Source organism: Plectropomus leopardus, chromosome 14 (genome assembly GCF_026936395.1).
Source record: "Plectropomus leopardus strain MGB_pleo_1.0 chromosome 14, ASM2693639v1, whole genome shotgun sequence".
NCBI classification, from domain to species: domain Eukaryota; kingdom Metazoa; phylum Chordata; class Actinopteri; order Perciformes; family Serranidae; genus Plectropomus; species Plectropomus leopardus.
Window position 1 is genome coordinate 20,563,234 of NC_142189.1, and position 26,722 is coordinate 20,589,955.

Here is a 26,722-nt window from a genome sequence, read left to right on the forward strand (position 1 = left end):
TCCAGTCAGGGTCTCTTTAAAAGTACTGTTATTCAGTTGTGTACAATATAAATACAAGGGAAAACCCTTTAAAATAATTCTGACAGTTTACCCCAGAAAGCCACGCCCCGTCCGCGTATCCTGCAAATGTATTGGTCCACGATTTCACCCCGCGCTCTGATTGGTCAATTCCCGTAGGTTTCCCTCAGAACTGCAAGACGCCGATATTGCGTTACATTGTAGCAAAATGGCGGCTGTCATTCAGAATCCACTAAAAGCGTAAGTAATTTAGACATTTAGGAAATTGTGAAGAATTACTTTGTTGCCAACTTGTACATCGAAACTGTCTGTTCGTGCATGTGTTTCCCAGCCGTGTGCATACGGCGGGTTAAGCTGTCCAAATTCATTTTTGTGTACTTCTTGCATGGCAAAGTAGCCTCGTATAGTTCTTTTATTCCACAAGATTTTAACATTTAGTCCTAAACATGTGCGTTAGGCTGTCTGACATTTCGACTGCACCGGCGGAGCTTTTCCCCCGCACGGCTGTGCAGTCAACACAAGAGAGTGTCGTCTTTTCCTGGGCTATAAATTTATTTGAAAACTGTCGACACAACGTGCCTTTGCGCTGCACCGAATAATTAAAAGCCGATTTTCTTCGTGCTCGGTTGGGCATAGCAGGGGAATATCATCTGACATTCCGAAAGTCGTTTATAGTTGGTGTGAATTGTCGACATGTCAACTTTGGCTCCTCCGAGCGCAGACGTGGTCAGGACCCGGTAAAGCAAAGGGAGGAGGCATTTTGTATTTGCATGCTTGCTGGCGAAATCGACAAAAGTGACAGCAATTTGTGTCCGCCGTTGAAAATAGCTTGTCACCCTGTGCTCGAATAGCCCGTGCTGTGGTCGTTTTTATCCCTCAACTTCAAACAAATGCTCCACCTTTTTCCTCAATTTCCCCCTTTGTTCTTCTGTGTTTCACCAATTCCACTGCTTAACATGTAAGTTAGACACAATTACCCTCCTGCTTTTTTTTGGTCATTTTTGCATTTAAATTCATAATTTAGCATTTGTTGACATTTCAGTTGGACGTGACAAAAGCGTTCAGCCTGTATTGATGTGTGTTATCATCACCATCACGGCTCTTCGGGACTGTGGAGGTAGAGCAGGCGCTCCACTGTGCCTTTAAGTGGAGGAGTGCTGGAGATTAGCTTGGTCCAGGATCCTGGGCCCATCTGTCAGAGAGATGCTCCGACAGAGAGGAAGTGTTGGGCACAAGCAGGAGAACCATCTGCTCCTCCATAGAGGTACCCTGGCACCTCCGCGGACTGTAAGCACAAGGGGTGGACCACACATCACCCACACTGTTGCCATTGTTAGCCATCATGACATTGTTACAATACCTAAGGGATGATGCAGAAGTATTTTTGTGATACCTGATTGTACACTTCAAACTGTTCATTTCTGTTGGGCATTGGCATTTTCTGTTTTTGCATGTGTGGTTCGGAGGCAAGTTACCTATAATAATTAAAAGGTCCAGTGTGCAGGATTAAGTGGGATCTAATGGTTGCAGACAGCAACCAGCTGTAATTACTGCTGTGTGCCAGGACAGGGATACTCAGCTTGCTTTGCTTAGGGGCCACTTTTGCAAAACCACTGACAGGAGGCCCGGGGCCAGTGGCAGCTGCCCCATACATGTTTCTAGGATTTTAGGACATTTCTATTTTAGGAAATTTTGAGGATTGTAGGAGATTTTCAGCATTTAAGGACATTCCTAGGATTTGTGGACATTTCCAGGATTTTGGGATATCTCTAGGATTTTGGGAAGTTTCCAGGATTTTAGGATGTTTCTAGAATTTTAGGACATTTCTAGGATTTTAGGCCATTGCTAGGATTTTTGGACATGTCCAGGATTTCAGGATGTTTCTATTATTTTAGGATATTTCCAGCTTTAAAGGATGTCTGGGATTTCAGGACGTTAAGGTAGGACGTCAGGACGTTTTAGTGCAAAGAAGTGTTCATTTTTAAACAGATTGTGCTCATTTTTCATAGTTGTACGTAGATTTTACTATTTCGAGACCCGAGCAATGAATAAAAAAAGAAAGACCAGCGGTGTGTTAAGCAGCGCGGTACCCATGCAGGCTGGTGCTGCTTCTGTGTTCAGTGTAGTAGCTTCAGACCATTATAATGGTGGCGCCCTGTTTTGGGCATGCCGCGATTGATGAGTTGCGCCCGTGTCTAGTGTATTTTGGCCAGAAGGTAGGACTTTCCAAAGTGTGTCCCATGAGCCAAAGTTGGCCCACCATGAGGTTGGATTTGGCCCACCGGATGTTGATAGCAAATTTGTTTGAAAAAAAAACAAAAAAAACCTAAATATGTGTATATATATATATATATGGTTTAGGTAGTTAGTTAGTTTTAATTTTTGTGTGTTCAAAATGGGTTTAATTATCATTTCCTATTGTTGTAATATGAGCACAGTGGGCAGACTGACACTTGTATCATACAGCCAGTTTGAGTGAGGCTAGAAAAAAAAAAAGAAGTACAGGAAGATGGCATTTGGACAAAAGGCATTTTAATTAAGACAAGGCAAGTTTATAAATATGGCACATTTCAGCAACAAGGCAATTCAAAGTGCTCTACAGAAATTAATTAAAGAGCAACAGAACTGAAAAATTCAAGCTAAAATGACTAAAGCAATTAAAAAATATGAAAACAAAAGTCCTGGTGTGAAAAATGAATAAGTGTTGAATTGCCATTTAGGGGAACCTAAGATCCCAGTACCATTTTGCATTATAACAATACAATACTGCACAATAATTGTTTTGGCACTAAGTCCACCATTAAGTTTCAGTTTTCGCCCTCCAGGGGTAAAAGTTTGTGCATCCCTGTCCATAAGTAATGAAAACACAATATTTTTTTTGTTTCAGGTGATTATACACTAATGAAAACATTTTTATAAATAATAGATTCCACGTCTGCCAATAGATGCACCCAAAGCGAACACACTGGACCTTTTAATGGGAGTAAACAGCCTACAATAACAAAGGATCCTGTCAACATGAAACTTCCAGCCTACACGCTCCTTGATACTGTGGATGGTGCTCAAATGCAAAATGTCTTTTGAATCTATTTTTTTGCATTAGTTGATTGCACTTTTCATGCAGTGCCTGGTTTCACAGTCTCACAGGGCCGGATACAATCACAGCCTCCGTCTGTTGGTACCTGAACAGCTCAGTGAAGCACTCGATGTTAAAGCTTTCAATGTAAATGTTAAATGAGTAATATTTCCTCTCATCACATATCTGTGTTTTTTTTTTTTTTTCATAAGAACAGTATTATTATTGGAAAGTGCATTTCCATTGTTACCTTGCTGGACTGTTTCCCTCTCTTGTGTCCCAACAAGCTTCGGCGTGTGTCTACTGTCAAGCTGTTTCATCTCGGAGACGCTTTAGCATTCTGATGTGGAATGTCTCCTCGCTATAAACTGTGCTTAATGAAGTGTTTCAATGTGCTATAATTAGCCTCTGTCTCGGGTTTCTGACTTCATTTCACACGTTTGTCAGATTATAATTAGTCACACTTGACACTAATTGGATGTCGCTCCTGTGGACCAGTTTGACCTTTTTTTTGTATTAAGATGATTCACTTCAGGGAAATGAAACGCTGGTTTGACTTTGTTGTAGAGATGTTGTGGCGGATGAAGCTGCGGCGCGCAAGCCTGTGCACGCCTGTGTGGGGTCTGTTCCTCCTGTGAGCATATGAGGACAGTAATCTCCAGAATCTGCTGATTAAAATGGAGTCTGGAATATTTGATTAATAAAGGAGCTCATAATGCTGCTCATTAAAATTTTAGCCACAGCTGGAGTTGGACACATCTTCCAGCTACAGCTCTCCTGACAGTATGTCGGCGAGATCCTTCCCCACTCGTCACTGGCGTTGAGTAGACTTTGAGTGAGTCAGACTTGCTGTTTATTGGCACTGCAGTGTGGAGGTGTATGGTCTGGTTTAACTCCTGCCCTCAGCCAGATTGTGTTGTTCTGATTGGTGTAATCAGCAGTTGTTGTCAAGATGCAGTCGCTCTGTAGGCCCTCCTCCTCACCCCCCTTCTCTTGTTGTGTGGTAGCTCTAGCTTCCTGTGAAGAAACAGTGCACCTGCATATTTGAGAAACCTCCTGAACAGAGCTGAAGGGACTGAAGTTATTCTCATGTATTCTTCACACTGGTCAGATCTCTGGAGTGCTGGACCATTTTGAAGCCGACACTGTAATTTTTTTCCTTTATTTTTGGCATGACTGTCATTATTACTTTGTCTTCGTGAGCTTTTCTCTCTCTCTCTCTCCTGCAAACTAAAGTTTGTCATCAGATATGCAAAATGAGTGTTGACACATGCTCGCATTACGGACGCAGCCATGTGACACAGTGAACCGTTGACAGGAACACACTGATAGCGGAGGCCCCATTGGCCACAAGATTTGCTTTTGTTCCTCGCCCTAATGCACACACTCACCTTCTTTACTCAACTGGAAGATATTGAGGATGTGTAGCGCATACCTCTGAGGCACCTTTTTGAGCCCTGAAAAGCATGAAAGTGTTTGTACTTCAGTTTGATTCCACACAGTTTTGCCACCTTGAGGCAGAGCTCGACTTTAAAACATTATTATGGTTTATTACAGCTTGGGTGTTGGTTTCATTTCCATCACTATTTGTTTGAACTGGATTCACAAAGGTAATCGCTGAGATTGGGAACACACTGGGAAAATAAGGTCTCTTGGTGTTAAAAATGAGCAGTCACACAATCAGACAGTTTTTACACAAGCCAGCAGATTATCTAAACCCGTAGTTCCCAACCTGGGGGGTCTGGACCCCTCAGGTGGTTGCAAGATACATTCAAGGGGTTGAAGGGCATAAAAGGAAAGCAGACAATTATTGACAGTATTTCTGCTGCAAAATTCCAGTTATTTTTTTGTCTGACTTAACTCAAATCTTTGCTTCTTTTCTTTTATATAACTTGATAATTTTTCTAGTTGTAGACTCTAAAATTTATAAATATGCAACTTTTTTTGTTTTGTTTTAAAGGCACAGTTCATTTTTCATTTTTCATCAATTTTTCTCTTACCTATTATTGTGTTCATCAGTTCAGATTGTTTTGTTAGAAGTTGCCAGGTGTTGGAGATATCGGCTGTAGAGACGTCTGTGTTCTCTCTATTATAATGGGACTAGATGGCACTCAGCTTGCGGTGCTCAAAACGCCCAAAACATTCATTTTAAAAACTCAAAAGCAATTTTTCTTCATAGAAATCATGAACAGGTTACTCAAGAAAATCCACTGAACACTGAGCAGTTCCATGTAGGAATTACAGTATTTTTAATTTGTACCAAACCACACCTGACAACTGCATTAACACGCAGAACGTTGCGTGGTAATACGATTGCCAGGTGTGGTTTGTTAGACAGAAAAAGGTGAAACTGCTCACAACAAGATCTGTGGATTATCTTGAGTCACAGGGTCCTGATCTCTGGAAAGAGACGTTGCTGTTGAGTTTTTCAAATGTGTTTTTCTGACGCTTTGAGCACCACAAGATGAGTGTCATCTCTTTCCATTATATTTGAGAGTAGGCAGACATTTCTACGGCCGATATCTCCAACACTTGTCAACTCGCACCACAACAATCAAGAGTGATAAATAGCACTCCAGGTGAGAGAAAAGATAGTTTAGATTTTTAGGTGAACTTTCCATTAAGGGGATCAAAAAAGTTAAATGAAAACCGCTTTATTTGGACGTAAACCAAAAGTGAGAGCACTCAAAATGTCAGTAATCCGTTGTTGTACAGGAAACTGTGCGTGTGCACATCTGCAGCAAGCACGGTAGGTTAAAGTGACCCAAGAAGCTGGTCTGTAAACTTTAGTGGATGTTTACAACAGACAGTTTAAGCAATGATTGCCTTTTGTTTTCTTGTCTAAGTTAAGGTTGGTTTTAAAATCTTCCATCAGATTGTGTTTTTTGACCTGTCTGGTTCCTTCTCAGTGATGTCACTCAATTCCCTGAAATTATTCTTAAGCAATTTGAGTATGTTTAATTTCTGAGGGCAATGGAAAAGCAGAAACAAGCCTCAAAACAGACAAGAGGGGTAAAGTTTTGTGTTGACACAGGGGACATGTGTGTGTCAGTGTGACACTCTCATCCCCTCCTGTGTTGTCGGATGTGTGGGTCTTGTCACTCATTACAAGTGTCAGAAAGATCCCTCGCCCAAGCCAGTGCACCTGCTGCTCAGGGCAGCGCGGCTCTGATGGAGAGCGTGTCGATGCACAGACAGCTAGCACCCACCAGAAGACTTTCACCACTCCTTTGTTCTCCCTGCGACCCCTCCTCACACGTTTCACTGGAGTCGGATCAGCATCCACTCTTAGTTTCTTCATCTCGAGTATTCTCAGGAATTTTATTTACTCCACATTGTGTACAATTTGAGAATGCTGACTTAAGTAAGCATTTACAGCTGATCTGCTTTTAGTAAACTGATAGGTCACCCCGCGTCCCATCAGAGCTGTGTGCTGATATCGAGGAATGGCCGTGCAGAACACAGTTTAGTTTGACAGGGAGTTCATTTTTTGTGTGGCGGTCCAAAGGTGGGTCGTGAGTCCATTCTTCTGAACATGTCAATTTTATAAAAAAACACACTTTATTTTGAATTTCAAGCAATAATATTCACTATTTTGTAGTGCTATCTATTTACTGTTACAAGTAATTTCACTATTTTTGCGATGTTTTATTTATTTTTTCGTGTTGTATACATTTTGTGGAATAAAATTTAATATTTGGTAATTTATCTTATGTGTGGACCTTAAAATAATGGCTGAGGAGAAATCTGCACCTCATGGCCGGACCAGGTGGGAACCACTGTTGTAGCACTTAGTTTTTTTATCAGCCGAATAGCCAAAGCTACTGGTTAAGATGTTGAACATGTGAACTCGTGATTTCGGCTTTGTGGCCAGTGTGTTTAGAGCATATCCCTGCGTGATTCCTCTTGTAAAAATTCCTGCATCTCAAAGGGTGAGAAAGTGATGGTGCAACTCGGAAATTGGTGTTTTGAAATCTCTAAGAAACACTATATAACCTGTTAAAAGGCAAACAGTAGTGGGGATATGGTTAATTAACCCCACTGAGGCCGAGCTAAGTCCCATAGTTGTTAGTCCTGATCTGCTTGTTAGCTTTTAACTTACCTTTCTTACCGTTTTGCCTTTTTGAATCCTGTCTTGTTTTTATTTTTCTCTTTCTCACCCCCCCCCACACTCGCTCTCTACCTGTGACTGTTTACTCTTCTCAGTCACACTAACACGAAGCCCTCTCTTTCCCAGGAGCCTCACACACTGTGGCTTTGTCTGAACCGCAGAGCAGTGGGCTTTGTGCGGGACAGCATTCCTAACACGGCTGTTCATCTGCTGGACGTTGTCCGTCAAGGGCCGGGGGTAAAGACAGAGAGAGAGTGAGACGGAGAGTTGGATCTAGAAGCTACCACCTCCTCCGCCTCCAGTTTAAGATTCCAGGCTCGCCGCGCAGCCCGCAGCTCATTAGTTTCACTTCAAAATGGCCGTCTTCCTAATGTTGTAATTGAGAACACGTGGAGGAACTTCATTATGCGGATGTGAAGATGTTCATACTGGGAGAACCAGTGGCTCTAATTTGCCCCGTTGCCCCCGTGATAAAACAGCAGACTGCGGAAATCACATACAAAGTACCTTGCCATGATTTCAGAGTTGCAGCATTTACCCCCATCTTTGATATAGTCAAATTAGAACCTGCCCTTGTGCTAGGCACTCTGCTGAGATTAATTAAGTAGGCTAATTACCATACCAGGCGTGTGGCAGCGATTGAGGGCTTGAATGTGAAATATCCTCCCCCATTTCACTCTGAATATTAACACTGAAACCCTGAGGGACTGCCAAAATCTCAGTGGCGCTAAGAAAAGTGGAACTAAAGTGTGAGAGTCTTAGCTGCTTGCTGATCGGAGGAGTTCGTATCAGGCCTCAGATTTTATGTTTTTGTGATAACTCAGTCAATGCCGCTGTAGCTCACTGCCCATCTCAAATCAGATCAGACAAAGAGTCCACAGAGGTTATAATATGTTTAACCTCAGGAGTCGGAGCAATATAACTGGGTTGCCTTGTGTTTTCTTTCTTTGAATTCTTCCCCATGGCAAACTGGAAGAGGAGAGAGCTCAGCTGTCAGTTTGAGACTCATATCACTGATTAGGAGTTTGAGGAGACGGTAACAGCGTTATTTGGGTTGAAGAGAGTTTCTAAGGGACACAAATCTTGTAGCTGCCTCAGCTTACTGATTTAATGATCTGTAGCCAGCAGAGCAACAGGCTATTATCAAGGCATTCATACATGCTAAAAAGGCTCATCTCCATATCTGAGATTCTGCAGGAGTGATCACATTATGGTTATTCGTAAAACCAGCTGTCACATCAGGGACTCGCTGTGTTAACCACATCCAGTGTCACTGACCTCTGCTGATGACATTATCCTCCCTGCAGGTTGGGCGACCAGTTCTATAAGGACGCCATTGAGCAGTGCCGCAGCTACAATGCTCGCCTGTGTGCTGAACGCAGCGTACGCCTGCCATTCCTGGACTCTCAAACTGGTGTGGCCCAGAACAACTGCTACATCTGGATGGAACGACACCACCGCAGCCCGGGTGTGTAAACACACACTTACATGCTCACAGATGAAGTTTTAGAGAGAGCTAAGAGGGTAATGGCGCCTTAAAATGTTCAGTGTGTAGGATTTACTGGCATCTAGGGGTGAGGCTGCAGAACTGAAACGTCTCTTTTGTGCTAAGTGTGTAGGAGAACTACGGTGGCTGACATCAAAACACGATTGGCCCCAGAGTTTGGTTTGTATGTATTAGGGGTGTAACGATCCATCATCGATATATCAATTAAATGAGCAACGGTCACGTAACATCGATGCAAAGTGTAAACATCAGTCCATAACATCCTCTTTCAGGCGCTGTCAGTACCCGATCCGTTCTGCCTGCCCGATCCGTTCCCCGCATGCGCAAGCAGTCCGCCATCTTGGACAGCTACGTATGGCAGCATTACTTGAACAAACAGGTGTTTTATCATGTTTTACACCCTGCCCGATCCGATCTACGCATGCATGCTCAAACTAGCTACTTCTGCAGACACAGACGAAGAACTATGGACATCAGACTTCACTATGATACATCCATGCGTCAGACCCCTGGCTTGTTCAAACATTGTGCTACCCTTTTTGTACATTTTGCATGAATTATTATTGTTATGCTTCTTTGGTGTAAATAAAGTTTTGAAAAAAAATTGTCAGTTGCAGAGACACAGACAAAGAAGAAGACTACAATATCTCATGAACTTTTTGCATTGTTCTGGTCATGTGTTTAAAAATATAGTAAAGTAGTAAACAAAGTTTAAAAAATGAAATTACAATTAATGAATTAAATAATTTGAAGTTATTTCAAATATATAATACAGAGTAAGCTACCTGTCTAATGCAGGCAATTCACTGTGTTCTCTAAAAATGTCTAAATTGAATAGAAATTAATCAAAATCAGCCCAACTGCAGTTAGAATATGCAGACTTGTGGTTTACAACATAAAATTTGAAAATAATAACCTCCAAAAGCACCCATAAAATGTTAAAATTAGCCAAGCAGTTGCTGATTTACTGTCAATACATATAACCTAATTAATACAATAATATATATATATAATTCCTATTAAGTAATTGCTGTGAAACTCCTCACTTAATCAAACATCTTTTTAATCAAGTTGTTTTTATCTATCAATATTCAGTTATATTTCTTTGCACATTTTGCTTTTCAGTCTTCCTTTTTTTCGTGAGTCAGGCTCTTAGCATGGACACTAGTTTTCAAGCATCATTTCTCTCCACGTTAATATTCGCGGTTAGGAGGCGCGGATCAGGTACTGATGTACCTGTTTGTCCACGTGAGGTTGCCGTAGGTAGCTTTCCAAGATGGCGGAGTGCTTGCAGATGCGGGGATCGGATCGGGCAGGCGGGACGGATCGGCGAGCGGCCAGGAGAAAGATGATAAGGATAACGCTGTTTACTCGGGACTAAATCATCAGTGTGGGAATATTTTGTTTTCGACGAAACTGCGAGTCAACAGACGGCGCACGTCATACGTAAACTAAAGCCATGCTGAGGAAACAGGACGCACCTGCGGCCACTTCACTGACGTCTTGCTAATGCTACGTTAGCTGCTCTGTTTCAACAAAGTTGACTGAGAAAACATGCATGTAGACTGAAAGTCATCCGCGCTGTTTTGTCGGGAGGTACAGGGACCTAACCAGCGGTGAGTAAGTCAAAGCATAAAAAAGGTAAAATGGTTAAGTTATGAGTTGAGGAAAAGTCCGCTAGCCGCTAAGCTAATTTCTGCCATGTAAATACCATAGTCTTATGCTAATAACATTAGCATGTTGTGCATGTGGGGGAAATGTGACCTATAAAAGAGGGTTTTTGTTAATCCATATTTTGAGGACGTTGAGAGAAGTCAGACAGCACTGAAGTTTAAGGAAAAAAGTCGTGATTTGAATTACACTTTTTCTCGAAAGCATTTTCAAACTTAACAAGCCAGTTTTAAGTACTTCCAATTATGTATATGTTGTTTTTATTTTTTAATTTTGGCCAAAGGCAAACATAGGGGTGGCAGCTTCTCCTGTAACCGTCCTGTAAATTGAGCAAATATCGGCTCATATTGATCACAGGCTTTCTAATATCGGGAAATATCGTATTGTTGTCCAAAGTATCGATACAACGATTTACACCCCTCGTGTGTATGGGCCACTGTAGAACATAGTGGCAGACTTCATGAAAGAGGACCCGCACAACAGTTCTTATTTTCAGGCGATTAAAAACTAATGAAAACATTGTTTTGAATATTGTGTAACATTTTAGCTAATAGAGGCCCCGAAACTCTACACCATGGACTACTGATCTTGTATAAATGACATCTGCGTCTACATTATTGTTGTCATATTGGAATTTCTTATTTCAAAACACTGCCTTGAAAATGATCAATGTTTGATACCATTTTCAATACTTCAAAAGTATAACAAGGCTGTAAAATAAAGATGACCACTTTTCTTGGTTAGTAGCAGAGAACAGCAGAATAACTGGTAAACGTAAGCAATTTTTACATTAAAAAAATAATCTTCTTGCAGTATTGAATGTGTTATAAAAGCCTCTGAGGTTGTCACACACACAAAAGGCAATAAAGTGCAAGTTAAAAACAAAGCCGTGCTGCAAAAGCTGATATGCAACCAATGCGAATTAAACAAGTGATAAGAAGACAGCACTGTGAGTGAGTGAGAAGCCGAGGTTGTAGAGGTCACTAGTGTGCGTGTCAACTCGCTGTTGGAAAGAACGAGGAAGTAGGATCAATAGTATGTACACTGAGGAAGATGAGTGTTATCAAATAATGAGAATTGATATGCATTGATAAAACTATTGTCTACATTATTTAAAGCTCTTATTCAGAGTTGTACATAATTAGTTGTACGTTGTACACAATTATTTTGATTATTTATTAATATACTTTTTTTCCCCTCTATCACTCAGTCATTTAGTTAATGCTTTAATGGGTATCTTTAAAGAAAAAAAACTTGTTGTCATATCTACTAAAAATGTCACTATATCCAGACTAAGGTGCACGAGAAAGAATCATGTTTCTCCTCCAACAATCAAACTAGGGAGCACTTATCAAATATGAATTAAGATACTGTTACAACTTTGTTTATTTCTCACCTCAGTTGTTTTTAGAAATATGTTTTTAATGTTCTGTTAAGCCGTAAGATGAGAAAGTTTGTGACCCAGCCGCCATTTTGGAGACAGATGAGCCAAAGTAAAGCGCTGGTCGTTGGCCAGCCGTTCTCATCTTACAGCCAAACAGTACACTAAAACATGTTCCTGAAAACATTTTAGGTGAGAAATAGGCAAATCTGCAGCAGACTCTTGATTCATATTTGATCAGCGCTGCCTAGTTTGACAGTTTGACTGCTGTCCAGCTTTAATACAATGTCATTAAACAGTGAAAAATGCCCCTCATGATTTTAACACAGCCCAAAATGACAGCTCATTTTGTTTAATCAACACTCCAAACCCAAAAAACATTCAGTCCAAACTGATAAAACAATGAAATATGTCAATCAAATAATAATTTTGAAGCTACTGAGTCATATTTCAAGCATTCCCAAAGTATTAATTCAGTAAAGCCTGAGAAATTACAATTGTGTTAATCTCAAAACAAGTCCCCCCCCGAAAAAAAAACCAAAAACCCAACAACAACAACAAAACGATCTTCACGTCTCCGTATCTGTAATGTATCAGATGTTTCAGCTTTGCAAAGCTCTTATAAATTTTTCAATCAATATGTTTCTGTCTTGTTGGCATGTTTACAACTGTTATTGCACAGGGGTCGCAGCAGGGCAGATGTACACATACCCCGCCCGCTGCTGGAGAAAGAAGAGACGGCTGCACAACACCACAGATCCCCGCCTGGGCATCTACGGACTACAGCTCGGTAAGATCCTGCAGCCTCTCCTCCACAAACCACCTGCCCGTTGCTCTCTGCTCCTCCCAGTCTTCCCTCCGCTCAGCCGCCACCCCCCCTTCCCCGTCACCCACCCACCTCAGCCACCTCCTTCAGCTCATGTGATTACTGGTGATGATCTGGAATAATCTGGCTAAAAGCATATCACTCTGTCTCAGCGCACTGAGCAGAGCAGGCTGCCAGTCATTTTTCAGAGGATGAAATGTGGTTGTGTTCAGCCCTGCTGGTAAACTTGTTTTGTGAGAAGTAGAACATGTAATTAGATTTACCACTGCTGGGAGCAGCGAGACGGAGTTCGGCCACTGCAGACACTATTTAATAAATGTTATGGAATGAAGTTTGGCCTTCTCTGGCTGCCACTCGAAACCGCTCACTCAACACATTTACCCTCTTGTCTATATTCTCCCTCGATCTTATTTTCTCTTTACCACCTCCCTCACTGATTGGTTTTGTCTGTTTTACTCTCTCATATCTCCCTGTTGTCTGCCATGCAGGGTGTGTGTGTGTGTGTGTGTGTGTGTGTGTGTGTCTGTGTTTGCAGCCAGTGATCCTGAGCTCAAGTAACTGGTCCATTCTGTGCCCAAGGCTTGCATACCCACTGGGATGTTACACTATCCATAGGAATGAACACGACAAAGGAAGAGTCAAACACAGAAACATTATGTTACATCTCTTACGATCTGGTAGTTTCCATAAAAGACTAAGAAATCCATTGTGTTTTTTTTTTTTAAGAAATGTCCAAGATCATGATGCTAGATCAAATTTATTTCCATGTTACATGGTGGAAAGACAAATGTTTGGAAAGTGGAGAAAGTAAGAAAGGGGGAGCGAGCCTGGAAAAAGAAAGCAAGATGGAGAGATAGCATATGAACCAAGCCTTTGTTTCCCAAACACATCCCACTGTCGCCTATTGTTTTCCACTGAGCTTGTGCTGGCTAAGACCCCACCACCACCACCCTGCTGTCCCTTCCCTTCTCTAGCAACAGTGGATTGTATGCGCTGTCTGCCAGTGCCCGGCGGAGGGGAAACATACCCTGATTTAACCTGGCGTCTCTTATACGGAGCACGTTGCGCAGCTGGCCAGAGGTGGCCAGCACAGGGCAGCAGCCAGAGTCTGTCTCGCTGCTTCGGCAGGCTGTCTAACTGATGGTGTGCTAGAGACGGGGGCTGCATGCAGAATCAGCTCCCTGCTGCAGGCTGCTGCCAGCTCTATTTTTAGCCCCCCAGCTCCCATGGGTTGGGAGGGAGGAAGGGAGGTGGGGTGGGGGTGGGGGGTTCTGTCTCGTCGCGGAGAGTTGAAAGTCAACGTGTGCAGACACAATGGTGAGGGGCTGCCGCCACATGGTGGAGAAGGCCCATTTTAGAGGAGCATGCTGTATGTGCTTCTCACGCCTACCTCATATCTGCCTCTTACCTCTACAGTCTTCTGTCGCTTCAGCACTTCATGTTCAGTATTCTGCAAAAGTCTCTCTAGTGGGCACAGTGGTAAGATGAAGGGCTGATAGAAAGCTGGAGTCAGGGGGCTTTGAAGTGTGTCCTCTTTTCAAACACCCACAAAGCAACTGGATGATCATGAAGCTGTCTGTGGAGAAGAGATTGTGCAAATAAGATCTGCAGATCCGACTGACTGTCAGAGCTTTTGTTTGCTCTGCTTTGTCTGCTCAACCTGCTCGCCTCCTACACTGTTTGTTTGGATCCTCAGCTGTACTGTGGGAGGAGATATCTGCATGATGTGTTCAGGTTAAAGCGATAAGCCACTTAACTACATTGTACCTCCGAGATTCCTGTGGACAAAGTCAGCCTAATGTCTGCACAGTGCAGCATCACTGAGAGCTCATCAATGACGATGCGTTCTCTTTCACAATGAAAATATACATTTTTTCAGCAGTTTAGTGCTGTGAAAAATAGTTGTGATGACACATTCTGTTGCAGGCGGAAAGACATGAAAGCAGCTATAATAAATAGAGCTCCAGCGTTTTTCCACGTTTTTATTGAGTCTAGTGTGAGCGGAAGAGAAGAAACACAATGGAAATATGCTGATAGAAAGCTGCTCACACAGGTCAGACTCTGTAGCTCTGATGCTTCTCGTCACAGTTACAGTTCTGAATGGGGATGAAGGAGAAGAACAGTGCATGCTAGAGGGCTGTAACATACTGCAGCTTTGGGATCATCAGCAATATACTGACTTCACTGCGTTGATTATGCACCTGTGGATTTTTTTATTTTGTTATTATTGTCTTTTTATGTCAGCAGGTGTTTTTATTGGTGAAGCTCTGTTCTAAATTCTACTAACTCTCCGTCTCTCCTGCAGTCCTCTGAGCTACATGTGTGTGTGAGCAGTGGCTGAGTCCCACCTGCTGCAAAACACAACACACCCTTAACAACAGCAAAACGTATTATGGGGTTGTTTATTTGTGCTGTTTACCAAAGTTATAAGCACTCGTTGTATTTCAGCTCAGTGTGAGTCTCTTGTATTTTGCTGTCGTCTTTGGCGCATGGCGTCTCCCTGCTCTGTTTGGAGAGACAGACATCGGTGCAGAGCCAATGACAGCCGCACTCCCTTTGCCATTGTGAGTGCAACAAAAGCTTTGTGAGCAAAGTCAGAGTAATTTTTTGTAGCCTAATCCACGCAAAAGATGTACAGATGATGAAAATAAACACTTAAGTTTATTCAGGAAGACAAAAAGCTGCACCAAAGCAACAAACACTGGAGACTCTGTTAAAGGGACGGAGAAATTCCCATAAGACACTGAAAAGGCCAAAAGGATTGAAGAGAGGGTCTGTTATTTTATACTTTGACATTTTGTTAAAACAAAACGAAAAAAACCAAAACAAAACAAAACAAAAAAAAAAACAATAATGAAAGTTTTTTTAATAACTTGATAGTGCTTGAAGTGTGCACTGTGCAGCTGTATTATATAGGAAAATAGACGTATCAGATCTGGACTTGGTAGACACCAAATATTAAATTATTTGGAATGTGAGCGGAGGCAAAAATCTTGATGGGGACATCCCGACATTTTATTAGAATCATTTTTGGTCCATTTCAATACTTTAACCTTTACTACATTACTAGAAGGCTGCATCAAACCGCCCCCCCCTCCGACGAGCGTCTGCCAGGTTAGAGATTACGACTTGTTGATAGCTACTGGTTGCATGGCAACTCATTTCACCTCACGAGTGTCACAGGAATTACATCCCGTCATCAGTAGTAGTGCTGTTAGTTAAAGCTAGTGATTTACTGGACAACTCACAACTGCATTTTCCACCCCTGTCCTTTAAGTATAAACACGGTATTTTATATATTCATCCTGTTTTTGTTTTGTGCAGATGGCGGTCTCATGTCCAAGGACACCTTGCCCACCCAGAGCACCACGCTGGAGGCACTTCTACGAGGAGAGGGTCTAGACAAGAGGAACAACTCTAAGAACGACGAGGAGAGTTTATTGGAGATCCAGGTGAGTTCAGTCACACAGGTGGTCTGAAAAACTCACTCTATGTTTGTTTATATAGGCATGTGTGTGTTAGCCAAATGTTTAAAGTGTAAATTTTCAGCAATATCACTGAAGTGATTGAGGGGCCTGGCACTGAGAGTGAAATGTTGCGCCCCAACTGGTTGTCAAGGCAACTTGCCAATTTTTTCCAGCTGACCTGCTGGGCTCATTAGCTGACTGCTGTTTCACTGCGAGGTATTTTGGACAAGTAGACCGCTTCGACTTCGAATTCCTGTTTACAGATTATTGTGCATGTCAGTGATTATAAGTTATGCCCACATAAAAATAATATGTTTTATAATGGGGGAATTAACCCTGCACAGAGCTGCTGAATTATACAGATTCACTGAGGGAACACCAGGTCAGTTGTACCAGACCACGGGTCATAACATTTAAATAATCAGCTAGAATATTAAAAAAAAAAAACCAAGCATATTTATTAGGGGTGTAATGATACATCGATCTTGATATATATCAGGAATTCCCACACATTCATTTATTTGTGGCGGCCCCACCACGATATCAGCGTCTGAGCCATATATTGATTTTCTATTTTTGAAGCTGGACAGTTTATTATGTGCGTTGTTGGAATATATATATACACCGTTGGGCTATTTATTGAAACTCACTCTCGGTGCACAATGTCTGTACTTTGTGCACAGACATTCTGCTGTACAGTATCAGGTGCAGTGAAAGTGAAACTTGCACGTATATTGCCCCCACACACACACACACGCGCGCACACACACACAAAAAAAACAAAGTTTGCTAGCTAGCAGCAAGCAGACAACAGTAAGCAACCAAGAAGATGACAATAAGGGCATTTACAGATATCATCATATCAATTTCAGGCCCCTGTACTGAATCTTCCTAAATTTCCCTCACATGTTTGTTAAAAACATTTTTGCTGTACCTGCCTATAATGTAAAAAAAATGATTTGGTATGTGATAAGATCAAAAGTTTAACATCTTGTCGGCCTTGTTGACATCATCTTGTCCTCAGCACCAGACACACAGCAGACCTGGCTCTGTGCATAACATGGCTGCTCAGGCATATTTTAATTATGTGTACAGGAAGGACTGAAAGGAAGGCAGTTCTCGGAGCATAATGGGTCATCTCTGCTCTCGAGATTACCGGTTAATTTTTGTAAATCCGCTCATAAATTTGTACTAAAAGAAATGACTACAATAAAGGGATTGTGTCTGGTTCTTTAATTACCTGTATGATCTGTACGCATTAACACGTGTCACCCAAAAACACCCAGACTGTGCTGAGAACTGAAAAAACCATCAAAAATGGTCCGTCTCTTCTCTCTCTCTCTCTCTGTCTCAGAGGGTTTTGGAGGCAGATGCAGCAGAGGATGCTTTCAATGATGACGATGACTACGAGGTGGACACTCCCAAGAGGAGACATCGGGGCAAAGGAAGAGTAAGTGCTTACATTACACAGGTTGTCATGTACTCAAGTTTACTGTACGGACAGTCGCTCAGTAGTCAAGGCTCCACTGGATGGTTAAGAGTCCTCACATTATCAGTCAGTTTCTTGAGCAGTTTTCTTTCTTTATAAAACAGACAGTAAACATCAGCTTGATCGCTGTGTCAGAACCCGTTTACGCTGTAATCACATCAAATCGCATTTAACTCTGTGTGATTTGTTTTGCATAGGTAGTGGCTGTATCATACACACCTGTGAAGCTACAGCTGATATGTGCATGTTTGAAGGCACTGGGCATAGATTTTCATTTCAGATAGTTTCAGTATCTGGATGTTTTTCCTCAGGGTCGGGGTACAGGCCGCAGGAGGGCAGATATGGATGACGACAAGCCATACGTCTGTGACAGTAAGTAGAGATAGATTCTGAAATATGAGGTTTGCAACGCTGAGTTACAATCTGGTAGTTTCTGTACAACCTGCAGATTCTGAATGAAACCAAGTCTTTATGCCTCGGTGCCGACATTAGTTATGTTTTTTCGGGTTGTACGTCTGTAACGTATCATTCTTACGAACCCGATATCTCAAGAATCCCTTAAGGGAACTTCTTCAAATTTGGCACAAATATCCACTTGGACATAATGATAAATTAATGAAATTTTGGTGGTAATAGGTCAAAAGGTCAATCTCCCCTTGACGTCATCTATCTCATTCTTGTGGATAGTGACATCTCAAGAACACGAACAGATTTGGCACAAATATTCACTTGGACTTAAGAATAAACTGATCAGAATTTGGTGGTTAATGGTCAAGGTCACTGTGACCTCACAAAATATTTTTCTGCCATAATTCAAGAATTCATACACTGATTATGATACAATTTCACCCAAATTTCTAATTGAATAGAATAATGATGTGATGACTTAATATCTACAATGTCAGCAGAAACACGAAATTTTAACTGCAGCTTGACTGGTTCGGGGAGGCGTGCAAGTGCAAGGTGGTGATAATAGTTTTGAAACAGAACCACAGGATGAAACGAGGTTAACTCGTGTCACTGTAGTCTCAGGTATTCCTGTACATGCAAGTTGTATGTGGAAACTTGAGGCAGGTGGTATTGGATGCTGTGACTCTTCACGTACTCACCATGCTGTTTTGTTTCTTTCCCTTTTGTCTGTTTCAGACAGATACAAACAAAAGCAGAACGCAAAATCATCAGCGGCAGGTACCTTGGTTTTTATGACAGTAGTTTTTTCAGGATATTTGTCTTGATAGATTGTTGAGTGGTTGTGTCACAAGTGCTGTGATTATTGATTTAGGCCCTATATTATCTTACTTCCCTCAAGCTGAAAAGTGCCCTTGGGGCTGTGAAACTGAGACATGGTTATTATGTTGTCTGTGTTTGTGTTTTATTTGACTGACTATTGTAATCAGATCCTAAAGTGCTTACTTTTTTCTACTCTTGGAGTCGGAAATAGAATAGTCACTTCCATTAAATACAATGACTCCCGTTCATTTTTATGTATTTGAAGATTACAATTCTTCGCTGTTTTACTGCAAATTTAAAAACTGCATTTAGATCATTTTTAGCGATGTTGCTTTATAACTTACTTGCATTGCTAGCTTACCACACATTAGGTGGGTGTTTGACAGTTTGTCTTGTGAAATTTTTATTACAATCAAAGCATATTTAGGCCTTTATCCTAAGCACATTCAGAAATGCTGTTTACTCAAAATTATTTTTAGACAGTGAAGTACAACCAGTCACAGTAGTGGGACTAAACGTCTGCCCTCTGTTGCAGTCTATGCGAAGCGCTACAGGAACCGTACGGGACTAAGCTACCACTACACCCATTCCCACCTGGCAGAGGAGGGCAGAGCTGGAGAGAGAAGCACGGTGGCGTCTAAATCTCCCCCTGCACAACAGACCGATAGACACAAACGTAAGAAGTCAAACTGCTGCAGCTGTACTATATCATAATGTTTGCTTTCATCAAACAAGCCATTGTTCAGCATTACAATCTAAAAATATATGCCTGTCCTTTTAGAATGCTTCACTTTAATGCTGTGCCGACTGTTTCTATTTAACCCTTTGAACTATATTGGTATTTTGTTTGATGTGATTTTATTATATCTTGTAGTATCTTCAGATGCTTCATTTCTCCAAGATCTGCACAAACTAAAATAAAAGGTTATCAAAGTCAATTAACCATAATATTTGATAAAAGTATTGCAGTGTCATAAAAAAATACAAAAATTTGCTTTACAAATAATTTCCAGAACCTCGATATGTTACTTGAACTACGTTCATAATGTGGTTTTGTAAATATGTTCATTTTCATGAGCAGAGTGCAAAGGTGTCTTGATAGTTTCAGCATCACCTCTGGAACCACTGCTGTTTTTCGCATGCTTTTACAATGCGCCTAACATAACACAGTTACATCTTCCTCTGTATTCAGTGTGATGACATGGAAGATAGAAGCCTCAGCTTTCTGCTGCAAAAAGAACTGAAGCTCTAGCTGCTGTGGTTATTATTTTTAGATCGACTTAAACAAGAGCATGCAAGCAATGATCTCCCACAGCTGCCCGCAAAGAAAACCTCTTACATTCAAACCAGAAAAAGAAACAACAAAATGCATGCGCAAGTAATGCTTAAATATAGTATTAAAGGTAAAATAATTTAGTGTTCTATGAGGATGAAATCACTGTGTGAAAAATGCGTGTACAATTTTAGTGTGCATCACAAAGCCAGCAGGTGCTCCCATAATTTGAACTTCAACAGCTTGTATGGCTAATGGGATTAAGACCCGGATTGAGTTTCTTTGTCAAATTAGAAATTAAGTCAAGTTTATATTGAGCAAAGTAAAGCACAATAAATGCTTTGCTTTTGTATCAATACTAGAGCACAGAACTGTAGTAAGTCAGTAAATATTGTATTTAAAAAGTTAAAATGCTCAGCTGAACTTGATCGATGATTGATTCTTTATTTCCATGTACTCCATGTTTATTTCTGTACTTGAGGGAAAATCAAGTGTCCCAAAAACTAAAACTTTTATTTCACTATCCTGAAGGTCCGAAGGGTCCAGGTGGGGCCAGCATTTCCAACAACTACTGTAATAAATGCCAGGGCGTGATCAAGAAAACGGGTAAAACGGGGTCTCCCTTCTCAACCTGCCAATGCAAAAGTGAGTTCATATACACCAAAGTATCATACACATTCGTTACATTTCTGTCCAAACTGATACTTTTGAAGTGTGTTAAGTAGATGCAGATGTAACATATTTGAAACTACTTATGAAACTGTGGTGTGAAGGCTTATTATCCATCACCTGTGCACCGACTGTGTTCTTCTGCTGTCTTCTGTGCCAGCTGATCGTGGAGAAGAGAAGGAAGATGGGACTTTTACTGGAGCGGAGGAGCTGTTTGGCACCACCTCGGAGAGCGACACCTCCACCTTTCACGGTTTTGAGGACGACGAGCTGGAAGAGCCCGCCACAAACAGCAATGGAATATCCAACCGACACAGATAGAGAAAACCTTCTAGATTTAAAGAGACAGTTTTTTTTATATGGATTAACCTCTGGCAAAATCTGCTGCTTCTTTTTCCAATGTTTTTTGTTTGCAGAAAGCACAAAGTGATAATTTCAGGACAGAGATGCAAGCGGTATTTTATCTACTGAACATTGTTGAATAATTTATGAACACCTTTTTATATATAAATATATATATTAACTTTTAAGGCTATGAACGACTGTCAGTGTTTCTTGACAAGTGACTTGGTCTCCATGCGCATCAGAAGATGGAGTGTTTTTTTTCCGTCACTGGAGCAGAAGGAGCATAAACATTATGAACAAAAAAACACTGGAGAAATCTGAACAATTGATCCTTTTAAAGGCATAAATGAAACAGTACGTTTGGGAGATGATTGAATGTCATTGCAGACCCATACTTGAGCTACTGGGTGTTTTTGAATACGTTCTTGGGTGTGACTATGAAGGTCTTCTGAACTAACTCTGGATTAAACTTATATGAAAATGAAGGAACCAATGAAAGGACTGCCACAGGCCACTGGAAGCGTTTGAAGATGAAGAAGCCTTTAAATACAGCTTTTATAGAAAAGGATGACTTAATAAATGAAAGGTAAGACGTAGTTTTATTTTCTTGTCTAGAAATATACACATTTTTACAAATGCTTGATTAGCATAAATTTGATTATGTCATTATTATAATGTAATGACTGTCATTGCATACTATACTGGCTTTTCGTGACTTTTTTTATTGACATACTACACTATTATTATTTTTATGACATTTTTATGACATACTATAATGTGACTGTTTTAATAGAGATACTATGACATTTTTAATTTAAATGGACATTACTTTTTGTTACTTTTTATTACATAATATAATATGACTTTTTTAAATGTATTTTTTATTACATACTATACCATGTCTTTTAATGCCGTTTTTAAATTGTTTTTTTAAATAGATACTTTACTATGAATTTTAATGTAATTTTTATTGCGCACTGTACTATGACTTTTTGTAACATTTTTATGGTGTACTTCTCCTTAACATTTATAATGTGATTTCTTGTGGTGTAGTACACTGACTTTTTGGGTCATTTTAATTACATACAATGACCATTTGTAACATTTGCATGGCATACTTTAACTATAACGTTAACTTTAATGCAATTCATTTTTGTCACATTCTATATTATGACTCTTATGACAGTTTTTGTGACATCCTCTCGGGGTGGGGTACTTGAATGTGTGTTGTTCATTTTGTATCGTTTTCACACCCCAGGATCAAATACCTGAAAAACTAATGACATCCCCATCATCTTAAGCTGCACTTTGTGTTTAGTCATAATTAGCAAATGTTTGGAGACTAACACGCTAAACTAAGACGGTGAACATGGTAAATATTACAACTGCTTAACATCAGCATGTTAGTGTTTTCATTGTGAACGTGTTAGCATGCCAACATTAATGCACCTCCGTGCCTAAGTACAGCCTATCAGAGCTGTGAGCATGGCTGCAGACTCTTGTTGAGACATATTAAATGTGAGTCTAATCCATATTGTCTCTTCTTTACTGTAGGAGCACTCAGCACATTGGCACGTGGCCCAGAGGTTGGGGTGACCAGTGAAGAAGAGGATTTAACTCTGAAAAACTAATGAGCCTTCATGTCCCTTCTGATTTGGGCCTGAAATAACTGACTGAAACGGATGAACACACATCCACCAGTTCTACAGGCCATGTGGCTTAATTGAAGCAACTGCTCTCTCGACAGTATGTATTGATCCCTTCTAAACATTTGAAATGTGAGAAGATCCAGCTTTATTTCATCCTTTCTGCACTGTGCTGGAACTCCACTGAGCTATGGGAACACTAAAGGCCAGGCCCTTGGACTGTTTGTGCCCAACGGGCGCATTTGGGGCCCCGCGGCTCCGCCTGCCCACTCCTGCTCTGTGACTGCGTGTCTGCCGTGTGATCCGATGTGACACTAGGACGTCATTATCCTCATCACTGTGCCAGCCTACCGCTCTGCACTGGAAACCAGCTCTGACAGCCATGACCCTCCAACCCGACTGGACCAGTGACCCCCTGACCCCTAGCCATAGACATGGTGCTCAAATCCACCACTATTACATGCAGACCTCTGGACTACTGTATTAATACGCTGACATGGACGCAAAGGTTTTTGGGCTCTATCTTATGCTTGGTGCAAGGCGGCGCATGGCGCAAGTGTCATTGCTAGTGTCAGACCGGCGCAGTTGTCATTTTCACGCCTGGCGCCCATGTCCTTTAAATAGCAAATGTACTTGCGCCCATCTGTGCGCCCCTGGGCGTGTCGCTCTTAAAGCGAGGTGTGGTCGGGCGTACTGTTGGCGGGTTGCTATTTTGAGGCAACAGAAAGCGAATGTGCCATTGACCAAATTAAAGCTGGTCTGAGTTCAAAGGCGCAGTCTGTGTCCTGCTATCTAAAGGGCGGATTATTCCGACAGCGAGATGCGCCTGCATGCGGCTCAGATGTTTTGATAAGTCAGGTGGAACATCACAATACAGCCCTCAAAGTCCCAGCATTCTTTGTGGCATGTTGTGTGTTGCACAACATTGGTATGCGTCATGGATGTCTCTCGGACATAAATGACGGCACATAACAGGACGCAGGACGTCGTGAGGCTGAACTGCGTGTGACGATGCCAGTTAACTCAAATATGCCAGCAGCGCTTTGAGGGATAAGCTCCTCCTCTTTCTGCTTGATTTTTTACGCTGAGCGGCGAGCCGTTCTGGAGGTTCCAAAAAATGATGGAACCTGCACCGCCACGTCCTCTCATGCCTGCTTTTCCTCTGCTGCTTTTAGTGGATATCTGCTGCTTCTGCAAATTATCTGCTGGCGCGCCTTCACCTAGCGCACAAGCAGATCGGTCTCTTCAGCAGAACACCTCTCACTCATCTGTAATTTCGCCAAATCTGTCGCTTAGGTCGCAATCCGCCAATCCCTGAAACACCTTGCTTTTCAAGGAAACAGGAGCTGACGCAAAGATTTGTTGATTCATGTTCCGCCCAAAACACACCCATGACTAATTCAGAGTCTAAATACAACCCCTTTGCGCCGTGCGCCGCACCTGGTGCCCAGATTATCTGCCGTTTAACTAGCTAAATGAACTTTGGCACGCCCTAAGCGCATTTGCGCCATGCGCTACAGATCGTCTAAATAGGGCCCTTTATCTTCCTGCCTCTGTCCCTCTGTCTGTGTTTTCTCTCTATTTCCCGGGCCTCTCTGATCTCATTCTGACTCGAAAGCTCTGCAGTAATTTAGCTCTCTTTTTTTTCTCTGTTGTATAATATTTCTATGTTTTGAACTCTTAAAGATTTGATTAGTATGACTTCTTGGGTTTGTTTGGACTGTATTGATACCTCTGTCCTGATCAGGTACACAATAGCCACAACTACTCAGGCATCTTTCATTTCCTCTGCTGTTGATTGTTCATCCACCTAGCCCTGATTCATGTGATTGTATTCAGCTGGCAAAGAGGGACAATAATGCCACACACAGATCCCGTAACAATCAAGTTCCAGGAGGGAATTTGAGATGTTGCAGTCTCATGCTATAGCAAGACATCGCAATAACAAGCTGAAACTTTTGTCCGGTCTCTGCTGACTTTTGCCTGGTGTCACACTCGCCATGCAAAAAACCCTCTTCGCTTTCCGTTTGAAATCTACAGTCTCAGCAAATAGTGACAGCAGTGAGAATCATCTCAGATGCATTTGAAAAAAAATATTGTTGCCAGAGAGGCATAACTCTGATCAGATCCACATAGTGACAAGTGAAAACTGTAAATCCAAGTTATGTGACATTTCCGTTGAGTGCTTTAGAGGGCCTAATTGCTTCATGACATTTAGAAGGTGCTTGCAGTACTGTATGAAAAAGCCTTTTAGGTCCATAGGTTGCACATACTGTGTAAGAGGTCTGTGTCCTTCCATTTGATTATTCAGTATCGCTGCAATGTAATAATAGCCGCTCCGTTTTTGAAGCTAACCATTAATCTATGTGTCTGGTGTGACTTGCGTAAGTACTTGTGCATTCAAATCATCTTCCTTCACTTCCCTCAGGGACCCTCCACACAACAGTTTATCTCCTCTGGACAAAAGAATGGATCTGAGACTTCTCAATTATCTTGTCTTCTTCCCTTCTATCAGTTATGTGGCGTTTCCACAGTAAAATGGGTCATTGTGTCGTTTATCTTCCAAAGTCATGCCAGTAAGTGAAAGCATGTGCTCATTGATCATAACCTGCTTAATGTTACCTAACATATATGAACAGGCCTCGTGTGGTGCAGTTCTGAACAAAAGCAAAAGCTCCTAAATGCAAAAGTCAAGTGATATCTGCTTCGAACTGTGTCATCAATCGTTGAATAGCCTGTATACCTCGTCAAAGACACAGCAATAGGCCCTGGTACTCTCTTGTCAAAGCCTGCCGGGGGGGTGTAGAGGGAGGATTGGGGTTGGGAACGGAGCCAAGAGGAGATGAAATAGACATGACGGAGCGTTTGTTTCCTCTTCAGCTGTAAATACGTCGAGAGTCGAAAATGGAGAGAATGAAGAAGTCTTTGTTAAACTATTTTTATTGTTCTGAAAAAATAAAGAAAAAGAATAAAGAATGAACGGTAATGCACAGTGGTGTTTTTCTGAGAGAGACCAGGGGTCATTTTGAGCAGGCAGCTGATAAGCAGAAGAATCCTAGACAGGATCGATAGGTTGGAGTGACCCTCAGACTCTCTGAGCAGATGGAGGGGAAAAAAACACTTGAGTTTGTGAGAGCAGAGCTTCCTTGCGACTCTAAATAGGAACAAGACAACAAGAGGAGGCTCTAGCACAGGGAGCTTTTATTGATTGGTAGATGCTGCTTGAGAAATCATAAGTAAGTCAGTGGAAGTCATACATGAGCAACAGAGTCTGCCTGCAAGAGGGATATTTTCTATGAGCAGTGTATGGGACCTGAATGTTTTCTGCAGGTAGACAGTAAAGAGCTTTTGAGTCTTGAAAATGATTGAGAGAAACTTAGAGGAATAGTTTGACAGGGCTCTAGAAACTAGTTTCTCTCGAAAGGACACATTTCTTGGTATGAAAAACTTCTAAAATCTCAGAGTAACAACTCCAACATTTATCATCTTATACAAAACTCAGCATGTTGTCTAATTAATCAGTCTGGATTTAATAGACAAGTAGAGGATTTAAAGGTACACTTCAATATTTATGTACAACATGTCTGTAATATTACAGCACTCACACGAGTTGCACAAACATAGGTAACATAATCCTTGGCCTTACTTTTTTTTTACCTTTTACCTTTATTTTTAATGAAGCACCAGGGTGTCTTCAAAGAAGTTATTTGTAAATTCAGAACTTATAAATAAACATGAGTTCAACTCACTCTTTTCATTTTAAACATCTCTATTAACTGGTAACATATTTGCAAGATTTTCCCAGCAATAAGCTTGTTTGAGACGTACACTTATTTATGTAGTGTGTGTGACATTTTCTTTCAGAATGTAATTTTCAGAATATGCTTTCCTGTTGAGGGGTCAGAGTGGACTACCTGGGTCCCCGAACCTCTGCAGGGATTATTATGTCCTGTGTGACCGCAGCTTTCTAACTACACAGTGTTGGTTATGAATCCATTCTGAGCGAGGCTCTT

General features: G+C 41.4%; 1 protein-coding gene across 1 annotated transcript; it reads left to right on the top strand.

Moving 5' to 3' along the window:
• The first annotated feature begins 141 nt into the window (after positions 1-141).
• Positions 142-25,689, top strand: LOC121953750 (zinc finger protein DPF3-like). The gene is made up of 11 exons (XM_042500963.2): positions 142-258; positions 8,513-8,673; positions 12,447-12,554; positions 15,915-16,042; positions 17,412-17,507; positions 17,858-17,918; positions 18,693-18,734; positions 19,312-19,452; positions 20,581-20,694; positions 20,879-21,649; positions 22,618-25,689. Exons 1-10 carry the CDS (start codon positions 227-229, stop codon positions 21,037-21,039), a joined length of 1,044 nt encoding a protein of 347 aa, XP_042356897.1. The 5' UTR covers positions 142-226; the 3' UTR covers positions 21,040-21,649; positions 22,618-25,689.
• Positions 25,690-26,722: the final 1,033 nt, after the last annotated feature.